This window comes from Protobothrops mucrosquamatus, unplaced genomic scaffold, assembly GCF_001527695.2.
Source record: "Protobothrops mucrosquamatus isolate PMUCROS unplaced genomic scaffold, P.Mucros_1.0 scaffold_22, whole genome shotgun sequence".
Lineage (NCBI taxonomy): Eukaryota > Metazoa > Chordata > Lepidosauria > Squamata > Viperidae > Protobothrops > Protobothrops mucrosquamatus.
Genome location: NW_015386098.1, coordinates 1,040,341 through 1,061,484, shown reverse-complemented (window position 1 = coordinate 1,061,484; position 21,144 = coordinate 1,040,341). Strand labels below are relative to the sequence as shown.

The 21,144-nt window shown below is 37.1% G+C and overlaps 1 protein-coding gene across 1 annotated transcript; it reads right to left on the bottom strand.

Annotated features, from left to right (window-relative positions):
* Positions 1 to 990: 990 nt before the first annotated feature.
* Positions 991 to 19,665, bottom strand: NCF4 (neutrophil cytosolic factor 4). Its single transcript, XM_015831986.1, has 10 exons — positions 19,456 to 19,665; positions 18,653 to 18,737; positions 16,322 to 16,475; positions 14,093 to 14,163; positions 9,543 to 9,670; positions 9,345 to 9,402; positions 8,395 to 8,493; positions 7,647 to 7,777; positions 4,001 to 4,066; positions 991 to 1,492 (listed from the first exon to the last, which is right to left on the bottom strand). The coding sequence occupies exons 1-10, from the start codon at positions 19,485 to 19,487 to the stop codon at positions 1,282 to 1,284; spliced, it is 1,035 nt and encodes a 344-aa protein (XP_015687472.1). The 5' UTR covers positions 19,488 to 19,665; the 3' UTR covers positions 991 to 1,281.
* Positions 19,666 to 21,144: the final 1,479 nt, after the last annotated feature.

The window sequence follows — 21,144 nt, the reverse complement described above, 5'->3', positions numbered from 1 at the left end:
AGCTAGAAGGAAAACAGTAGCTCAGAATGTTTAAGAACTAGAATTAAAAATGCCTTCCTTATGCTCACCTCAGAAATATATTTATAGTATAAAAAGGGGGTGATTTTGCCAATTCTGTTTGTCCCTCATTTGTCAACATATCAACCACAAGTTCTACTCGCAACTGAGTGGAAAAACGGCATACATATTTGCACAGGAAAATGCATTTTTGTGTATGGTTCACTACCATGACTTTACATATATTTTTTGTAAGGCATCTACTTTTTAAAAAAAACACATTCTTTCACAAAAAATGCAAATTTCTGCAGATGTTTGCTATCATAAAGACTCGCCTCAAATACATATAAGCTGATGTCATGAAATTCGGTCTCGTATCTCTAATCTAAGTACATTTGTTCTTAACAGATATTAAAGTATGCTAAAATACATAGTTTGTGGTAAAAATGTGTAGAAATGTCTACTCGCATATTTCTAAAAAAAGAAATCTTGACATAGACTAATACAAGCCTGGACTGAGACCATGCAGATGTGCTGGAAAAGGAATAGAAAAGAAATTCACTCCCAATTTCTTTCTCTAAGTCTAAATGTCAAGGTTACATATTCTCTAGGTCAAGGGTGTCAAACTGCTGGCCTATGGGCTGGACGTGTCAAGACAAAACCACGCCCACTCCATTGCCAGCAATGGGGAAAAAGCTTCGATACATCGCATGACATCACGTGATGTCGCGAGTTTGGCATGGCTGCAGGTTCTCTCTCTTTAAAATGGAGATAACTCAGGAATATATGATAAAGTTCAATATAATTGCTTTTTCTAAGATGTACTTATATAAGGAAATGTATTTATGGATCTGAATATTAACAAAACCAACATCAATTATAATGAAACAATATAAAGTTATTAGTAGCTTGTTAAAACAGAAATGAAAGGAGACAAAAGTATCAGGGCTAGGAATGTCTTTTAATATTTTATTTCTGTATTTTTAACAATATACGTTACAGCTCAATATTAAATAAAATAAGCATTTTTTCTAAATCAAGCGTTTAATATGCAACTACTAAGACTGGTAGGTTGGTACAACTAAATCTGGTAATGTCTGTAAATCTTAAGGACTGCTAGCCATGTTTCACAATTTTAAGGGGGGGGGAAGCATTGTAAGAAGTTGTATAGAAATTTTTTTTTAGTGGGTCGATTCCAGGTCAATTCCACACTGGTCTAATCAGTTAATTATTACTGCTTTCTATCAAAACATCAAGTTCCTTTATGAATGTTTTTAGTGGTTTTTATGTAGAAATGGCAGGTTTTGTTGAGTGGTAAATGCTGTAATCATCTTCTCTGGTAACATGCAATTTCCATGGGAAGATATGTTTCTCAGAAGGCCAACTTCTGCCTTGCAGCACCATAAGTGCAACATCCTCATCAGAAAGCAGACGGATCAGATCGCCCTCAGCATCACGGTAATTCAACGCAATATCATTCCTCTGAAATTCACGCCTGAGAAAAAAAGAAGATATTCATCATAGGATCAGAATCACACCAGGAAGAATGTGCCAAAACACATTTCCACTTTCTGGTCTGGAAGTGTGTCCCAGGCTGGCATAAACACAGTCTCTCACCTGTTTCTTGTTGTCAGTGCCAAAGATAGACTCAGTTAGTTATCAGCAACAGATAAACAATTATCAGCTTAGCCACTGCAATATCATGCAAGAAACCTGATCTTGTCTGTGGATGTTTTCTTGGTTAATGTTAAAATGCCAAGCTAGACAGGCAGGAAAATGACATTATCAAACATGCTATTCAAAATCTGAGATGCACATGAAATATTTAGCTGCTGAGTTGATTCGGATCAATGATTGAATAAACAATGTGAAGAGAAAAGAGGGAATTTAGATTCTAGTGAGGCAGAAATAAATTATTTTCCAATAAAATAAAGGAATTAGAGGCCCTTTTTAGGGAAAGTAGTTAAAAGGTAGCATCCTACAGCTCCAGAAGATTCTAGAGTAAGTAGATTATCTAAATCTCTTTCAGTCAATACTGGCTTTGGTCACACTGGTGGATGACCTTTGAAGGGATTAGAATAAGGTAGTGCATCCATCTTGGCCTTCCTGGGTCTCTAAGCTTCCTTAGCCATGATATTTTTCTGGCTTAGAATGTTGGAAATGGGAAACACTGTTTTGCAATGGCTCTTCTCCTTCCTCCATGGCTAATTCCAGTCAGTGTTATAGTGGATGAAATAGTCTAACTGGAGATCTCTATTTTGCACAGTGTCTTAGTGCTCCACCTTATCTCCCCTTTTTTTAAACCCCGAAGCTGCCAGAAGTCATCTATTGGCATGGGGTACAGTATTATCAATAAGCTAATGATACTCTATTGTACATCTCTGCTCCAGCCATCCTGGTGAAACTGTTGGAAGGGTGGAGACTGTGGAGGCCTGGATGAGGAAGAATAGGTTTTCAGGTCAGACATACCAAGTCTGAGTGGCTCTGGATTTTGGAACCTTTGGGTTCCAGAATTAGTGCTTCATCCTTGATTCTTAGCAGGATAGTATTGTCCTGTTCAGCCTAAATACACAACTTGGGAGTTCTCCTGGACTCACAGCCCCTTCCTGAAGAGTGGGTGGCAGCTGTGTCCAGAGGGACTTGTGCACAACTTTAGCCTCTGTGCCAATTGTGCCCCTTCCTGGATCTATGCCTTACTCAGTTCCCAATTGGATTATTGCAATGAACTCTATTTGAAGTTGTTCTTGAAGACCATCTGGAAGCAACAATTGGCCCAGAATGTAGTGGTACCAGAGGTTGTGGATGCTTCACATTATTCCTATTTGACACTACTATATGCTACAACCTACACTGGTTTGCTTCTGAGTGCAATTCAAAGGGCTGATTATCATCCTTAAAGTCTAATATGGCATAGAATCAGCTTACAATACTTATGAGACTGCTTCCTTCCTAGGCTATCTGCTTGCTCCCCATGCTCATATAGGAAAGACACACTTCAAGACCCTTTCCTGAAGCCATGTCATCTTAGTTACTGAACTAAGGAAGTGACCCAGGAGATGAACCTTCTCAATCACAGCCCTTATCTTGTGGAATGTGCTTCTGCCTGATCTTGCTGTCTTTAGAAAGACCTGGCTCCTACACCAGGTTAGAAAGTTGTATTGCTTTACAGCCCAGATTGGAATGATGGTGTCACCTCTGTTTGGATTACCATTTTATTATTTTGTTGTTTACATATTGTGGCTTTGCATCACTTTTGTTAGTTTCTGTTGACTTTTCTGGAGGTTGCACAAAATCACTTTGGTTCAGTTATGTGACCATATACATGTTTTAAATAAAGAATGGGGGAGGACCCTTTTGCTTTGTTTTTTTAAAAAGCCAGAGCAAATACAACAATACAAATAACCTGCACAAAACCAAAGCTATATTTGACAAAATGCATTTCTTTCCACAATTAGGAGAGCAGTTGGCAGATATTTCCCATCAGCTGATGACATTGGTGGGGGAACAAATGAATGCAGTGTGGTTTACCAATATTTTTATTATTTGTTCAGCATTAAGACTATGACGATGGCAATACTCTTGAGGCAAAATAAGGATTGCCAATTGCTAACACACTGTTCTGATTTAATGTAGATGTGAGGAATAAACTCAGATCCAGGAATCAGAGCTGAGAAATACATCAGAGTTAAAAGTATGCTACTCAGTCAAAGAATCAGCCCACACAGGAATCCTTTTTAGCCCTTCCTTTATCCAACAGAACTAGGTGAAGACAGGTCCATTGCTTGTGCAAATGGAGTTGTGCGTGCTTGTGGGAGTACCTACTACTCACACTGTACCATCCCCTCTCTCCCCACCCGGGCCGCCAAGCTGGAAAGGTTGCTCATGTATAAAACCTGAGTTCTTGGCTAAATTTGGAGTTGTTTTGGACAGCAAAATAGGCAGCATATAAATTTAACATATATGAATGCAAATATTTGGAGATATTGGGACTGCAAATTGATACCTGATTAACTCCATTAGGTCTTGAAACAATGGGATGCTGCTCAAGTCTTCTTCCACTGATATATCCCTAAAGGGGAAAGGGGGGGGGGAAATGCAGAGATTTGGGGGTAGAAAAACATGCCATATTTAGAATATAAGTACAAAAAAGTAAAAAATGAAGTATATACACATAGTACTCTTGCCCACTAAGGAAGAATTAGCATGTCTATTTAAACAGCTGTATTTGGGGACAACTAAGATAGGAGTAACAATCAGCACAGCATCATATCTCTAATCTGATAGTGTTTATTAGCAACCACATTTTTTTTCTTTCAGTTCTAGGTAACTCAGTGTTTCCAGAAGTGCAATTGTGAAATGATTTTACAGGTATGCATTTAAAACAGGAAGTTATCGAGGGTATGTCAAGATTTTTAAAAAGAGATGAATAGGGGACTAGCCTTCCACAACTAGGGTACCTTTAGAAGTGTGGATAGTGACTCCCGAAATTTCCCAGCCACCATGCCCTGTTATGAAAATTGTAGGAGTTAAACTCCACACATTTGTCCACATTCCCTGCCCTTTGCTCTGAAATCCTATCACCACAATACTTTTCAACTAATAAAATAGACCCCAAACTACAAATCAGATTTTTTAAAGTAATATACTTTGAAGAAAGAGGATTAAGAATGGGATTTCTGAGGAAGAAATGATGAACTGAACATACAGTAGCTCCATTAGAAGTGCAGCCAATAAATTGTGGCAGAATGAAGATCCAGCAAGTAAACCGTCTCTTTGTAATTCCTCTCCAGACAAGAAGAGGACTTGAGATCTCCCATAAGTGCTCCCTCCTTGTGAGGAGGCCACAATACAGTGGTCTCCCATGGGTTTAGAGTTCCATAAGTTGACAGAATAGCCATTTTTCCCCCTCAAATGGCCTTCAAAAAAACTCATAGTCATAAACTTCCCTTTCTAATTATTTTCAGAAATTGTTTGTTAACTGCTTTTCAGCTATTAGAAACTTTTGGATGGACAGGTTTTCCAGCACCAGGTTTGGTACCTTCAATCCTTTAGTGAAAGAAATACAAGTTTAAGGACTTTTTTAAAAAGTCCTGTTGGAATAAATAGCATAAGGATGATTAGAACTTTGATTTTGGAAAGTTACAATTGGATTAAGGGTCCAGGTGAATTTGAAATAAGATTTTGGAATTAATTATAAGAATCCTTCCTATGGGAAAATGCTTTAGTTTTGAATTCCCTTTTTTAAAAAACGGATAGGATGAGACATTGAAAGTTGGACACTAAATGGAACCAGAAGAAATTAAAGACTACAATTAAAGAAAGAAAGAGTGCAGAGAAGGCCAACAAAGATGATTAGGGGACTGGAAGCTAAAATATATAAACAACGGTTGCTGGAATTGGGTATGTCTGAGTTTAATGAAGAGAAGGACTGAGGGTGACATGATAGCAGTGTTCCACTATCTCAGGGGTTGCCACAAAGAAGAGGGAGTCAAGCTATTCTCCAGAGCACCTGAAGGCAGGACGAGAAGCAATGGATGGAAACTAATCAAGGAGAGAAGCAACCTAGAACTAAGAAGAAATTTCCTGACAGTTAGAACAATTAACCAGTGGAACAACTTGCCTCCAGAAGTTGTGAATACTCCAATACTGGAAATTTTTAAGAAGAGATTTGACAACAATTTGTCTGAAATGGTATAGGGTTTCCTGCCTGAGCAGGGGGTTGGACTAGAAGACCTTCAAGGTCCCTTCCAAATCTGTGATTCTATTCTATTCTATTCTATTCTATTCTATTCTATTCTGTTCTGTTCTGTTCTGTTCTGTTCTGTTCTGTTCTGTTCTGTTCTGTTCTGTTCTATTCTATTAAGAAGTAGTACACTTAAATTTGACTTATTAACATAAAATGAAGCAAAATACTTTAATATCAGACATACTGTAGGATATTTTTGAACAATGGACTCAGAAGTTACATTTAAGTGTGTCCACCTCTACAAATAGACTGTATTTAAAGTTATGTAAGAGGAACAAATTTTACCAGACAAGACTGAGATTGATCTGAAAGTTGATTTTAAAATGACAGGCTAAAAGAAGGATATGGGGGAAAAAACCCTGCTACATTGGACATAGAACTAAAAACATCTGATGTCTTAAGGGATATACAAACAACAAATCTAAAGAATCACCTGGATAACTTTACTTTATTTGATTTACAAAAGAGCCTTTTAAAAGCTTTGAAGAATTTTGTGAAAAGGGACAAAGAAAAAATGAAAATAAATCAAATTCTAGGATATTATTTGAAGGAATAAAGACCAAGATTGTTAAAAGTAAAAATGAAAAGTATAAAGTTGGTTTATTTTATCAAGGTTAAATAAAATATTGCCATTTCTGGTAACCCTTAATGGACTTTTGATGATCAGAACTGAACAATGAGGCTTTAAGGATTTGTTTATACATAAGACATTGGATATAGGAAGAAATCATTTGTTATATTTTAAGAGAAGGTGATAAGTTACCAATGTTGCAGGATTCAATCTGAGAATGGACTCCAACATGAGTCCCAAAGCTCAGAAAACTAAACCTCTGGTCCCAGTGACTGACCCAGATTGAATCCTGCAACATTATCTTGGGACACGTATATTTGCTTTCATTCATGAGTTACCGTCATTGTTTATATTTGATGTGATGAAGTCATTTCTTTATATATTTCTTTTCTTTTTCTTTACTATGAGATTTTTTCTTTCCTTTCTATTTTTATTTCTATTTTTTCTGGTTTCTATTTTTATTTATATTCATTTATTTTTGTAGTTTGCATTCGTTTTTAGCTTTTTAACTGTAATCTTTAATAAAATGACTATAAAAAAGAAGAAGCATTAAGAATGCGGATGTGGAATCAGTACTAGAGAAGGCATAAGAAGTTAACCTTTCTTCCATATTTTTATTGCCTTCAACGAGTTTTCTCACTTTGGAATCTGAAATTCATTCATGTGAATGGTTAGGCCACCAGTTAAGGCTATTTGGAGTGCATAAATGATAAGGTGGAACTCTCTCTCTCTCTCTCTCTCTCTCTCTCTCTCTCTCTCTCTGTGTGTGTGTGTGTGTGTGTGTGTGTATGTGTGTGTTCCTTTCTCCCTCACAAAAACAATCTTTCTTTTATTTTTAGGTATACACATTTGCTTGTAATATGTAGTATGTCCTTTACCAACAGGGAGGATTGAAATGTGTCTCTACACCAAACAGCTTCCAAGGCCCATGAAGTATATATACCCCAATCTAACATAAATAGAGAGGTTTCAGTGATAATTAATTAACTATCATTAATAATTTCAAATATTCAAATTATATCACAGACAGACAGAATAGTATGATAAATATAGATACAGCAAGGGGGAAAGTTAAGAGATTAACCTAAAGAAATCACTGGTTTTAGTGGAGGGAAGATTTGAAATCAGAGACCTGTCATCTTGTAGTCTGTAAGGTGTAATGCTGTCCCACAGTGCTACATAAATAACTGTAAAACAAAAATATTATTCCACAATCTCCTGCTCTTAGTGGATGAATAGGAGAAAAATTGTCAGAGTGGGACTGATGTTGAACCCCAAAGTACTGACAGCTATGTAAAGTACAATGCCCAGACAGTTGCTTTGTTGCACTACCTGATAGAGCTAACGTTGTCATCATGGTAATAGCAGCGCAGCCAGTTGATTGGGTCCTCTTCCTGAGGGAGATCTTTAATAACTGACACAAAGTCACATGGAAAAATTCCAGTAGCATCTCGAAGAGTTCCCTGGAATAAAACAGGGTAGTTTTTAAAAGTATTACTCCCTCCTATTGACTGTATGGGACAAGAAGTGGAGAATGTTATTGCCCATTGGATATGGCCCGGGATAGCCTTACCAATTAAGCTGAAAAAACATTGATATGAGTCAGCAAGCCACCAAAAGAAAAAACAGCAACAGAAGAACACAAAGATAGCAAATAAGTATTCAAGAATAAATACATGCCTTACATATATGATGCCAATTGGCAAACGATCTAGCCCTATGCATGACAATGTAGCTATGTGTGAAGTTAATACACCAGCCACACCTCAAAGTGCTTTTAGGAGGGAAGGATTCCAGTAAAGAAATGGTGTCAGGATGTGCCTTCTTAATGCTTTCATTGTCCTCCATATAAACTTCTATACTCTTACTCCCCCAGAGTGGAATCCCTGGAAAATATTCCATGATTTCCTATCTTCCATTTACCATGCAATGATGAGAATGATTAAAGAATCCCTGGCTGAACCTGAGTTGTTGAAAGTCCTTAATTTCTGTCATACTTGAAGTCCACAGTGGGAGATACTGCAGTTCCGATCATTTCAGATCAGTAAGTTATGACCCATGAAGACCCAGCAATATTTACCTCAAACCACTCTTTATTGATCCTGCTGAGTAAATAGATCAAGTCTCCTTTTTTGAAGCTCAATTCCAGTTTATTGGAGGCAGAAAAATCAAACAGTGCCTATGGGAAAGAATCCAATAGTAGGAGATCAGATTACAAATTACAAAAATTGGATATAGTTCATATTCTCAGACAGTAAGCATTACATCCCAATAGTTTAAAGACATCAAAGATATTTCTGCAAAAGTCTTGGATTAGAAAATCTATACCTGGATTATACCAGTTATATAACACTATGTGTAGCAACTTTGTCCTCTTATAGGCTTCTGGCAATATTTCCCTACTGCAGAATTATACCATACCATCATAACACTGACTGACAGATTTCATGGCTCTGAAAGAAAATGACCAGTAAATTACAGTTGTAGCAAAAAGTAATTTTAAGAATGAGACTCTAACCTTCTATACAATACATTTCTGTTGCCATAAGAAAGGCAAAAATATGCCCTCAACTGTTGAAAGCAAGGAAGCAAGAAAGAAAGAAAAAAAGCAAGAAAGCAAGAAAAAAAGCAAGCAAGCAAGCAAGCAAGCAAGCAAGCAAGCAAGCAAGCAAGCAAGAAAGAAAGAAAGAAAGAAAGAAAGAAAGAAAGAAAGAAAGAAAGAAAGAAAGAAAGAAAGAAAGAAAGAAAGAAAGAAAGTTTACATAACTATTTCTATGTGGATTTTGTTTCAAATGTAATGTTAATTCAATGCTATTTAATAGAGTAATATTAAATTTCTTCATTCCTTCCTTTCTCCCTTCCTCTCCATTCTTTCTAAGATAAGTAGAAAAGGAACTTGCTTTTTCTACTGGCCCACAAATTCCAACTCTATTATTGAAAGAGGATCCTCTGGCTGGGTAGCGTCTGAATAGCGACACATTCAGAGAAATACCTTTATAGCATTATATTTATAGCAAATGAGGCACTCACCTCCACTCGTGGAGCTGCCAATCTGTCAAAGCCCGGTTCTTGAGGACTCACACTCTTTCTATCATAAAGAAGAGAGAAAGAGTATTTCACCAGCTCCACTGGGGATCAATACAGAATTAGCATTTAAATGAGCTGAATTTTTATTAACTAGGCTGGAAAGATAGCAAGAACGGTGTTCTATGTTTGTTGCATACTCACACACGGCGAGTGCGAGGGCGCAGCCTTTTCAGTCCTTGAGGTATCTGCTCAGTGTCAAACTTTGACTGACAGAAAAATAAGCGGATGTCTTCATCTAGTAACACACAGGGTGGCAAGCTAAGCAGCTTCTGTGTCAATGAATTAAAAAAAAATCAAATTGAGAAATGGATTCTAATTTTTCTATGCTGTCCATAGTAGTAGTAGTAGTAGTAGTAGTAGTAATAATAATAATAATAATAATAATAATAATAATAATAATAATAATAATAATAATAATGATAAAGTTGGAAGGGACCTTGGAGGTCAGTTTCTGTCTTTGCATTTTACAAGTAGAGAATTTTTTTCTGGGGGAGGGGTCAAAACACACCCTTGCTGGTCCATCTATATCCTAGGTAAGAGGGAAATGCCCAATATCCCTATTCCTTAGGCCTTGACAGATATTCAGCATTGATGAGGGCTCTTTATTATCAATACTGTAAGAAGCTAGGAGCGTCTGCTGAGAGTGTTAAACAAATCAACATGACAACTATAATTGTGCAATTGAAACCCTGTCCCTTTAAATCAAACCCCATCCCTTATTTATTTATTTTATAAATCCCCACTCTTTCTTTTTTATATATAACTCCCTTGAGATGTCCAGGAGGACTGTTGGGGAGTTTGGAATGATCTATAATGATCTATAATAATCTATAATTATATTGGCATTGTAAGTGGGATTAACAGCTTTGGTTATAACGTCCTATCTCACCAGATCTCTTGGGGTGGCTTAGAAGTGTCTCTAATCTGGCTTCCGGTTTGATGTTGTGGTGTAACGGACACAGAAAAATGGGGCTCCATCTTCCGTGTTCGATTTTGCCCCGCTGGGGACTTTAAAAAGGATTGAAAGTCATCCCAAAGAGGCGATGGAGAAGGAGGGGACCCTCATTGATCACGGGAGGGTGGCCGCCTTTCTATTTGAGGAAGCCCTCCAAACCTGCCAGTTGTGAGGCCAGTCAGAAGCTGCTGACACCCAAAGAAAATAAGCATTAACCAGCAACTTTCAAGCAACGTGGATGGAACTGGGTGAGACACTATCCTCTTTTTATGATTTTAAGACTTTTTCCTGGGGAAAAACCGCCCAAAGCAAAGAATCCTCACCGATGAGAGAAGGAAGGCGAATTTCCACCCCATTCCCTCAGAAAAAGAAAAGTGGTGAATTAATTGCTTGGGGGAAAACAGAGAAAATTACAAGATTAATTTGGAATCAATACACATATATAACTTTGAAATTTGGGGACTAAAAGTGCTTCTGAGATATTTTTTTTAAAGAGACTTAAAAAGCTTGTAATATAAGTTTGGATGTAAAAAGCTGGAAGATGGCATCAATGACATCTAGTGGCGAACTATAGCACTGCAATTTATTATGACTAAAGGAAACTTGGCTGGAAGCCCAGACTCAGATAAGACTCTTGTTGTTTTCAGAAACTTTCACTTTTGAAAGCTGCAGTTGGGAAAAGGGGGGAAAAACCCTCTTGGGCTGCTTATCTCTGTGGCAGAGACAATAAACTATTTTGAAAGTGGCCTGCCTGGACTACGAATATAAATACTAACTGACTTTTAGAGCTATGTCATGGAGCTATTTCCCTATAGAAGAAACATGCATTACTGATTGAGATGATGGAATACTTTGAATTATAAACCTCTGATTGATGAACAATAGGATATGTTTTTCATTGGACAGAAAAAAATGATTATTTTTTTTTGTATTTGCTGAGGGGAGACTTAAGGATGGACTGATAGGCCGGCTGGATAATTTAGAGTTCAAATAACAATTGATTGAAACTTTTTAAATCCCTAAATAGATTGGACTATAAAGACTATAAAAACTATAAAGACCGAACTATACATACAAAAACAAAATGGATGTTCCATACCTAGCTTCAATTGGTAAAAAACCATCCCTAATTCCTGTTCCCAAAGTCCCCAGTTTGATATACCAACAAGAAAATGTTGATGAATTTCAGAAAGAAATTCTTTCTATGTTAAAATCAATACAAGGGACAATTGCCTTAGCTCATCATGAGACTAAAAATAACACAAAGGAGATAAAAGAACAATTTTAATCTAAATCTGCAAACTCAGAAAATGATTACAAAGAAGGAACTAGCAACCCAGAAAATAGAAGGAAAACCCGAGGAAGCAGATCCAAAGATGGAGGACCTAAAGAAAGGAACTAATAGACAGACTCAGACAAACAAAGAATTAGAAGACGTAGCAATAATATCAGAAATGGAAAAGATATCTTACCTGTCAAGATCTCAGAACACACTTGAGGATAAGACAGAAGAGCTGATTGAATGGAAGATAGAGCCGTTAGGAGAATTGGAGGAAATTGGAGAAGGAGGCAGGCTGTTTAATGAATATCAATGGGCTGAACATCCTTCCAAAATACTTTAATCAAATTATCTTTCTTATTCCAAACAATATACGCAAAAATAGAGGAAGAATTACTTGATGATTCAAATGCATTGACTTGGAAAGTTAGTTGGCAAAGGAAGAAAGCTAGAGTAAGACTGAAGAAAATAGAGGCTTTGACCCATTAGATGGGATATTATACTATTAATCAAATGTTTGAACATGGCTGAGAATAGATAATTGTTAGAAATAGAAAAATTATTATAACTAGAAAGATAGGATTTGTAACTAGAATATTATATTTTGGTATGAGAAGGGAAATATGAAAATGCTAAGAGGGTTTGAATAAGGAAAGCTTTTGGTTACCCAAATATAACTTATTATGAGAAATCATAAGCAATAGAGACATTTTGAACACTGATGGGAAATTAAAATTTTAAAAAAAGGCGGGGAAAAGGATATTAATTGAACAAATGGATATTAAGTGCAAATGCAATTAAGATATATTTTGGTTAGAAAAGATATCTTAAACCGACATTATTGATATTATTAGGAAAATGTAACAAAGATGTTGATATTCAATTGTATATGTATTAACAACAATAAGAATTGTATTTGCCTAGTGTGGGAAAATGTGTAATACTGGAAGAAGAGAACATTGGATGGTGTAATATTGGGCCTAGATTGAAAAAGTTAATATGTACCACTGAATTACTAATGGACCCAGATAACACATTATTTATTAAGTACTTATGATTGTAAAACTAGAAAATTAATAAAATATTTATAAAAAAGAAGTGTCTCTAATCTCTTATGATTAAATTAAGCTTGGACTATGAAAGGCTGCATAGGATCCTAGATGTGTGTAACTGTTTCTGGAGAATTGTGTAATCTTGCATAATGTCCCAGGCATCCAAAACTTGAATGAACATTCCTATGATTGCCAAATCCTCCACAATATCAATACATTTCAACATTTTTTTAAATGACTATTTCAATTTATTGGGGGTGCTAAACATCATTTGGAGTGCTAAGGGATACTCTAATAGCCTCAATCTTTATGACGCCAACTCCTGCCCAAATATTGGGTAACTGTTCCTGATTTAGTGTGCAGATCTGCAACTATTATTTCTAGTGGTTTCTGCTCTTAGCAGTTTCAGAATTCCATCAACTAGTTACTAACTGGATTAGTAACTTGCAAGAAATTGTGAAATGGCTCAGAGAAACAAACAACCACAAAGAGGAGTGGAGGGCACCAAAAATAAATATTTCCTACAAGTTTTTCTCTTCTCCTGGCTTGCTATAAATTCCAAGCAGTTGTTAGGATAATCCAGCAGCAAATGAACTGATGTTATATACAAGAGGAAATAGTGCAAAAATCCATAAAGACTCAAATGTTTTTGAGTTTAGTGGAGTGATGGAAAATGAATGAAGGAAATATAAAACTGAGTCTATTAATTCAAAAAGTTTCCCAATTTCTATAGAACAAGTGGCAGTATATCACCTGCTATCCTAAAGCTTCTAATCCAAAAGTTTCCCTCACATATTAGTGTTTATGCTGAACATGGTAAATTAATACCGCAACAAAAGTTAATCACCCAACAAGCTCTACTACCCTGGTTTACAAGCTCAATAATAACATATAACAATTCTGTAAAAGTAGGCAGCAATCTCTGACCCAAATAAGGCCCTCTGAAGACAACTGTAACAATTAAAAACTAATATAAAACAGAAACAGTTCAGTATATAGTTTTGAGTTGACATAAGTAAGAAAATGAATGGAAACTCAAATCTTACTACCTGGATGCATTTCACACTCATGTTCTAGACCAGGGGTAGGCAACCTTGGCTCTTTTATGACTAGTGGACTTCAACTCCCAGAATTCCTGAGCCAGCATGGCTCAGCTTGGAAACCCTCCCTTTCCCCTCAGCATGGCTGGCTCAGGAATTCTGGGAGTTGAAGTCCACGAGTCATAAAAGAGCCAAGGTTGCCTACCCCTGTTCTAGACCAATGTAACCACAAATGAGTTTAAATTGCATGTGTGAATAACTTCTCAGCTCACCATGGTGCAACAATTGATGTTTCTATAACACTATTTTACACTAAGTAGCTCCATGATCTAAAGTGGCAAAGCTTTCTTAAAATTAATGCTTACCTTCATGTATATGTTGAGTATCGGGATTCGGCTATCTGCAATCTCTCTCTTTGCACCAACATAAACTTTTCCTGAAAAGCATCAATGTAAATAAAGAGAATCAAGGATCTCATGGAAGGGATGTGTAGAGAATTTTTTTTAAGAAAGTTGGATTGTACAGAGGGGTCTTTTTTATCCTTTGGGAGGTGTTTGCCAATTGCAAATCACATTTTTCCAAAGCACCAAGAAGGCAAGACAAGAAACAATGGATGGAAACTAATAAAGGAGAGAAGCAACCTGGAATTAAGGAGAAACTTCCTAAAAGTGAGAACAATTAACCAATGGAACAGCTTATGTTCAGAAGTTGTAGGCGCTTCATCACTGGAGGTTTTTAAGAAGAGACTGGACAGTCACTTGTTGGAAAAGGTATAGGGTCTCCTACTTGAGGAGGGGGTTGGACTAGAAGACCTCCAAGTTCCCTTCCAGCTCTATTCTGATCGATTTTAAACTCTCATTGTTTCTGTACTAATGCAACATGAGGCTCTGTCTCGTGCAACCTGCAGAGTCTCTTCTTTCTGAGAATCCTGCGGTCAATAATTCTGTGAAAGGAACTAATGATTTCTATGGTGCTGGGATCACAAAATGCCCATTTTAAATTTACAATATTGACAACGGTTTTAATAGGATGGCAAAGACCAACATATTTTCAAATAGAACACATGGTGAAGAAAAACCAATTCTCTATAAACAAAAGAAACTAAGGTTCAAGAGCAGCAGAGGGACTTTACCTTTGACAGAGATAACTGAAAGAATTGGGGGCTTTATTCGGCATAAGAATGCCTTCTTTGTATGTGTTTTATAAAACAAGGGAGGGACTGTTCTAAAGAAAAGAAACTGATGATGTGAAATACAGTACAGGCTCTGTTATGCAGCAGAAGGAATTTTTCTAAGTAACATGAGAGAGAAAGGCAGAAGTTGAAATATAAATGGTGAAATGAGATAGTTTAAACTGTAGGGTATACAGGAGAGATGTAGAGATAGATTCTGCTTCAAGCATCAGAGTTTTTTAGTTAACATAATATTCATAGAGAGACAAAGAGACAGACAGACAGTGTTAAACCCAGGGCAGTATAGACTAGGTCCAATACATAGAATAAAAATGTATACATAACATGCTACCTGAACATGCTCCCTAACATGCAAATCTCAACAGGGATGCCACAACCACCTTGGGGACTCCTGGAAACCAAGGAGACGGGAACCCTTCCATTTTTAAAGGGGGACGCTTTTCCAGAGGGCAAGGGCTGCAACGCAGAAGGCTTGATTCCTTAATCCCATAAAATTACAATATTCAATTGATGAGACCTGGAGTGCACCCATATATGAAAAAAAACTGAACAGGTTTTAAGTCATCTTGGAAACTGTGTTTCTGAAAACACATGAGGTTTACATAATCCAGACTGAGACAATTTGGGATAGTATGTGGGGGCTGTAGCTGTGCTACTTAGAGGAGGATCTCCTATGGAAATGTGCATATTTGGAAATGTACATAAAATTGTAGGTTGAATCTGATTTTTTTAACACAGATTTTCATTTAGAATTGAAGTGGGGGAATGGCCACCAAAAATAATAAGACAAAGCCATTGGAAAAGCCATTTAATAAGATATGACAAACATAAGTATTCCCAGGTCATCCTAAGTTTTTATATTTATTCATTTGTGTATTCATTTAATTTTTGATCCAAGACTCCAACTGACTGTAGGCAGCTCACAAAGTATAAAAGAACATAAAAACAATGAATAGGAATACAATAAATATTACTCCAAAAGGAATTACAAAATAGTTACAACATAATGATTTCAAAAAGTGATATTCAAATTAGGGGAGCATCCCAGATAGCAGGGGATATTTGGGAGTTCAGAACATGCTGCAAAAGGCAAAGGAATCCATCATTTGAATCAGTGTATTATCATAGTCTTAAAACCTTCTGCATCAGAAATGGTGGGCGCTCCATCACTGGAGGCTTTTAAGAAGAGACTAGACAGTCACTTGTCTGAAATGGTATAGATTCTCCTGCTTGAGCAGGGGGGCTGGACTAGAAGACCTCCAAGGTTCCTTCCAGCTCTATTCTATTCTAAAATTCTAAAATTTATAAATCTTTTTCTATGCAACCGTTAAGTGAACAATTCATTATCAGATAATCAAGGAAGAAAATCTAGACGCAGGGCCAGAAAGGTTTTGTGGTTTACCTGGAAGGGTAGGAAGTATGCAGGTAAAGCTACTATTTTTACTTTCTGCACCATATCTTTCTTCCAGTTTGGCATGCAAGCTATAGAACTTGCTGTAACGCCGAAATATCATATATCTGTTCTTGCCTTTTGTTTTCACCTCAATCACAAATACCTAGAAAAGAAGAATTCAAAATTCCTGACATCTCCAGTTAAAATAATTTTAGACAACACAAATACATTTTACCTAAAATGCTGAAGAATGGTCTACTCTTCATATAAGCCTCCCAACTCCTTAATACAAGCAAAGGAATTCAAAAAATAGAAATATGTAAATATCTTTTCTATATGTGTCCTCAACAGTGCAAGATGATTTTCATTCAGTGCTAATGATACAGTATGAACATTAATGCTTGGTTTAGAGTAATGTTCAATCATATTTTGGCATATTGAATAAATAAACTTTAGTTGCCCATACATCTCCTCCCCTATCTTTTCTTGATAGAATAAAAACAAGATTGATTGTAGCTGGAATCACATATCATACTAATAGCATTTGTTTTAACCATAATGTGCTAATTTCTGGCCTTCCAGATATTTTGGGCTAGAAATTATCATTGCATTCCAAATTTTTGAGGATTACAATTTTCAAAGGCCAATCCCTGGCTAGGAATTCTGGGTCTTGTGTACCTAACATATCTGCTGGGTGTCCAGGCTGGAATACACTATTCTAAGCCATAGACTGCGGTTTACAAATCACTATAGTTGAGTTCCTCATGCTATTTCACAAAAACAGCAATGTTATGTAGTGAAAATCTATGTTTGCACCTAAAGACACTCATGTCACCCTAACAGAATCTCTTGGATCTTGCTGGAAGCTTGTTAGGCAGACAAATATTCCAGAAATTTAATTTTCCATTAATTTCTTCCTTAGATTTATATCCCATCTGTCTTTCAAAGTGTCAGTTTTCATGAGGATTGTCCTTTATTTTTTATCCCCATGGTAGCAATCCTAGGAATTTATGCTGAGCTGAGAATGACTGGTCCAAAGATACCAGTGAGTTTTCAAACTGAAGATGGACTCAGGTGTAGCCCAATATCTTAGCCATTATATTGCATGTTGGTTTGTTCGCTTGCTTGCTTGTTTATTAAGGTCAAGCAAATCTGGGCAGCTTATAAACATCTTAAAAAACAAAGGTACAAAACATTAAAACAGTAAATACTAAATAAACAGAGATTAAATAAATTAAAATATCAGAATACGGTGGAGTGGAGGAGGGATATTCTTCCTAGTCCACTAACCACCTCCAACATGGAGCATCCCCACTCAGCAGAATCAGGTTTTGAGGCTCTTACCAAAGGCCAAGAGGATGGGAGCAGATCTCACCTCAAGGGGCATGATAGGCAGAGGCCAGAGGCAGAGGCAGAAGGCAGAGGCCATGGCAGAAAAGGTTCTTCTATTGGAGCCCCTCCCCCACTGGAATTTCTTGACTAATGTGGTTTGCAGCATGCCCCTTCCACCATTGGGGTGAGATGGTTCCTCAGGTAGCTTAGAGTCATATTATAAAAGGCTTTAAAGGTCATAATAAACACCTTGAATTGAACTTGGAAGCAGATTGACAAAACAGTAAAGCTCACAAATTAGCAGTGTTATATGGGCCACCCTAATGATCCCTAGAACTGTCCATGCAGCTACATTTTGCACCAGCTGTAGCTTCTTCTGAATATTCTTCAAGAGTAGCCCCATATAAAGCACATTGCAGTAGTCCAAACACGAGTAGTCCAAACACAATTCCAGGCATGAGTGACTGAACACAGTGACTCACAGTCCAGGAAAGGGCACAACTTGTTCACAATATGAAGTTGTGCAAAGACTGTCCTAGCAATAACAGCCACCTGCTGTTGTTGAGTCATGAGTCTCAGAAAAATTGTGCACAGGATCTGTCTGGGGCAGTGCAACACAAGACAAAACTAAAAGCATTAAAGTCCTGGGTCCCAAAGCCCCATACATCCATAGCCACTCAGTCTTACCAGGATTCAGTCAAAGCTATATGCCTCCACTTTAGATATTTTTAAAAACTAAAGAAGGTTCTTCAGATGAGAAGCGAAACATCTTCAAACAAAAAGAAAGAAAGTCCAGTTGCCTTTTGAAAAAGCACCTTTGGGATCTCTAAAGTTTCTAATATCCATGGTGTGATAAACACCAATCATTACAAAGTGAAACCAAATCCAGTGAAATTACTCATTTCACCTTAAGAGTGCTTTTATGAAACAGTGGATTTTTCCCTACTTTCACTCTCCCCCTCCCTGAAATAGCATAGATCAACAAACAGAAGAAAAATATTTTCTTACATAATAACTGGAGAAACCTCTCTTCTCTTCAATATCTGCAATATTAGCAGAAACTGGTACATCATCTGGAAGCTGATCAAAGTCACTAAAAGATACATTAAATAGTGATTATTGCAGCAGGTGATGATCTAGCTTGATGATCATACATTTCCAAATGCATATTTTTCATTCAAATCCAGATAACTCGCCAGTCTTGAAATATAGGTGCCCTACAGTCATATTGCACTTCTGGCCACTCTGGTTGGGAATTATGGGAAAAGGAGGATAGCACATCAGGAAGACACTAGGTTGGGACGACTGCTTACAACTTCCTGCCAATATTTTTCTTGGGTGTGTGTGTGTGTGTGTGTATGTGTTTGTGTGTGTGTTTGTGTGTGCATTTGTGTGCATTTCTGCATGATAGGTTGTATCATTTAAGGAGGTCAGAAAGCTGCCAGAGACAGCAACAATGAGTTATTAATGTGTTATTTTTATCCTTTTAATAGCAAGGAGACAGGGCTGTGGGATTTCCTGTTACAAGTGCCAAAGGTACTTTACAGGAGACTTTCTATTTCTATTTGTAACTCTATCTCAGACAGGAAAATATCTTGGGATAGCCTGGCATATGTGCATTTGAAAAAGAAAAAAGGCTACAATCAGAACAAAGAGAACACCAATACACGGATGTTCTTCTCTTACCGCAACTGAAGCTGCATCACATATTTTAAAAAATCTGAACAGCTTATGCCAACTTTGAAAAGATATTGAGCCTGAGGCAAAGGCACATTAAGAAGCCTTTTGGAGAAAGTATCTAAATGACTCACCTCTCATCTCGTAGCTGCCTTGGATGAGACATTCCTCCAGGCCCTTGCTTTGCAAGACCCCCCAAAAAGCCAATAAATTAAAAGTATTTCCTCTGCACTTCAAACAGCTCAGCAGCGACCTGTGGGGTGGAGATGGGCAGGAGAAGGGGGGTGTTCTACCCCAAGTCTCTATCTTGGTTAATGCACTGTAACTCCCCTGCAAGGCTTCAGCAATCTCTGCCTAGTTGCTTAATTCTAACTTTCCGGAAATATGCTTTTTCTTAGTTCTCTCCACCCTTGGCCATTTGAGGAAGTGTAACTGAAAGCAACCTTTTGAAACAGAATATAAGGCATGACAAACATGCCTGTGTCTAAAATACCTTTCCCTTAAAAGGAAGCTCATGAGAGCAAATTACAACTGAAATGACTTTTCCATTGACTTTTAGCTTTATGTGTCACTTTCTGAATCCTCACATCACCTTTGAAGTGTTTAGTTTTCTTTGTTTACTTATTTGTTTATCTTCTGCTTTTCAGAACCGCAGTCTCCCAAAGCAGCTGACAAGCAATGTATGCATCACTGAATAAAAACAGGCAATACTGTCTTAAAGTAAACTATTGTTATTATTTCTACAAAACAGATTGAGTAGTAATAGGGTGGGGATAGGTAGCTCTGCAACAGAATCATATTTTCACATCACCTGTCTTCCTCCTCTTCTCTATAACTTATTCAATAATATGACTTATAGAGCATCACTGCAGATCATGGGGAACCTTAATTTTGTAGGACTGCAGACTAGGAAATGCCCAGAGAAACCTGTGCATGAACTATTGTGTCTGAAAATGAGATCAAGGCATGTACTTCATAGGAGAATCAGAGAGAAGAAACTATCCAGCTGATGAGATCAATATAAATAATAATCCAGTGGTTTATTCATGAATTTACTAGAAACAGAATCATGTGAAGATATGGTGTTCATATGCAGCAATCGTAGAGGGTGAAATATAAATGAACCTTTCCCATCTTGAATCTACTGCTCTCACTGCTAAGCAATAATAATCCTACTCTGGAGCATGAATATAGAAGAGAAAAGAGAAGGAAGTGATGGGCAATATGAATTTGGTAATAGTGTAAGTGTCCTGTGTCTGATTAACGATATTACAGCACAGCATAAAATCTACCTCTACAAATTTAATGGCTATTTTAAACATTTACTTACATTGTATGTATGTATGAGGAGAGACCGTGAAGCTGGAATTCATTTTTGTTGGAATTGTGACTGTATCAAAGCCTTGTGACATTTTGTATTTCTTCTAAGCCTTAGAGTTCAATATTGCCCCAAGCATAATATTGCTGTGAGAACATCACTGTTCTGTTTTGTTCATCTTGTCCCAAGCTGTGGGTGAAACACTGAAGCTGTCATTAGGTATACCCCTTAAAGGGCACCATAAAGGATACTCTTTATGACAATACTGTCCCCACCACAGTTATAAGGTAGGTTAAATCTAGAATATTTTGTCAACTGCCTCATTGTCAGAAGCAATCAGAAGTGTATTTGGGGACCAATCGCCTGATTTATGCTCACTAGCCAGCATTCTTTTGCTCTCTCTATTGGCACTAATAATAATAATAAAGTTGGAAGGGACCTTGGAGGTCATCGAGTCCAACCCTCTGTTCAGGCAGGAAACCCTACACCATTTCGGACAGATGGC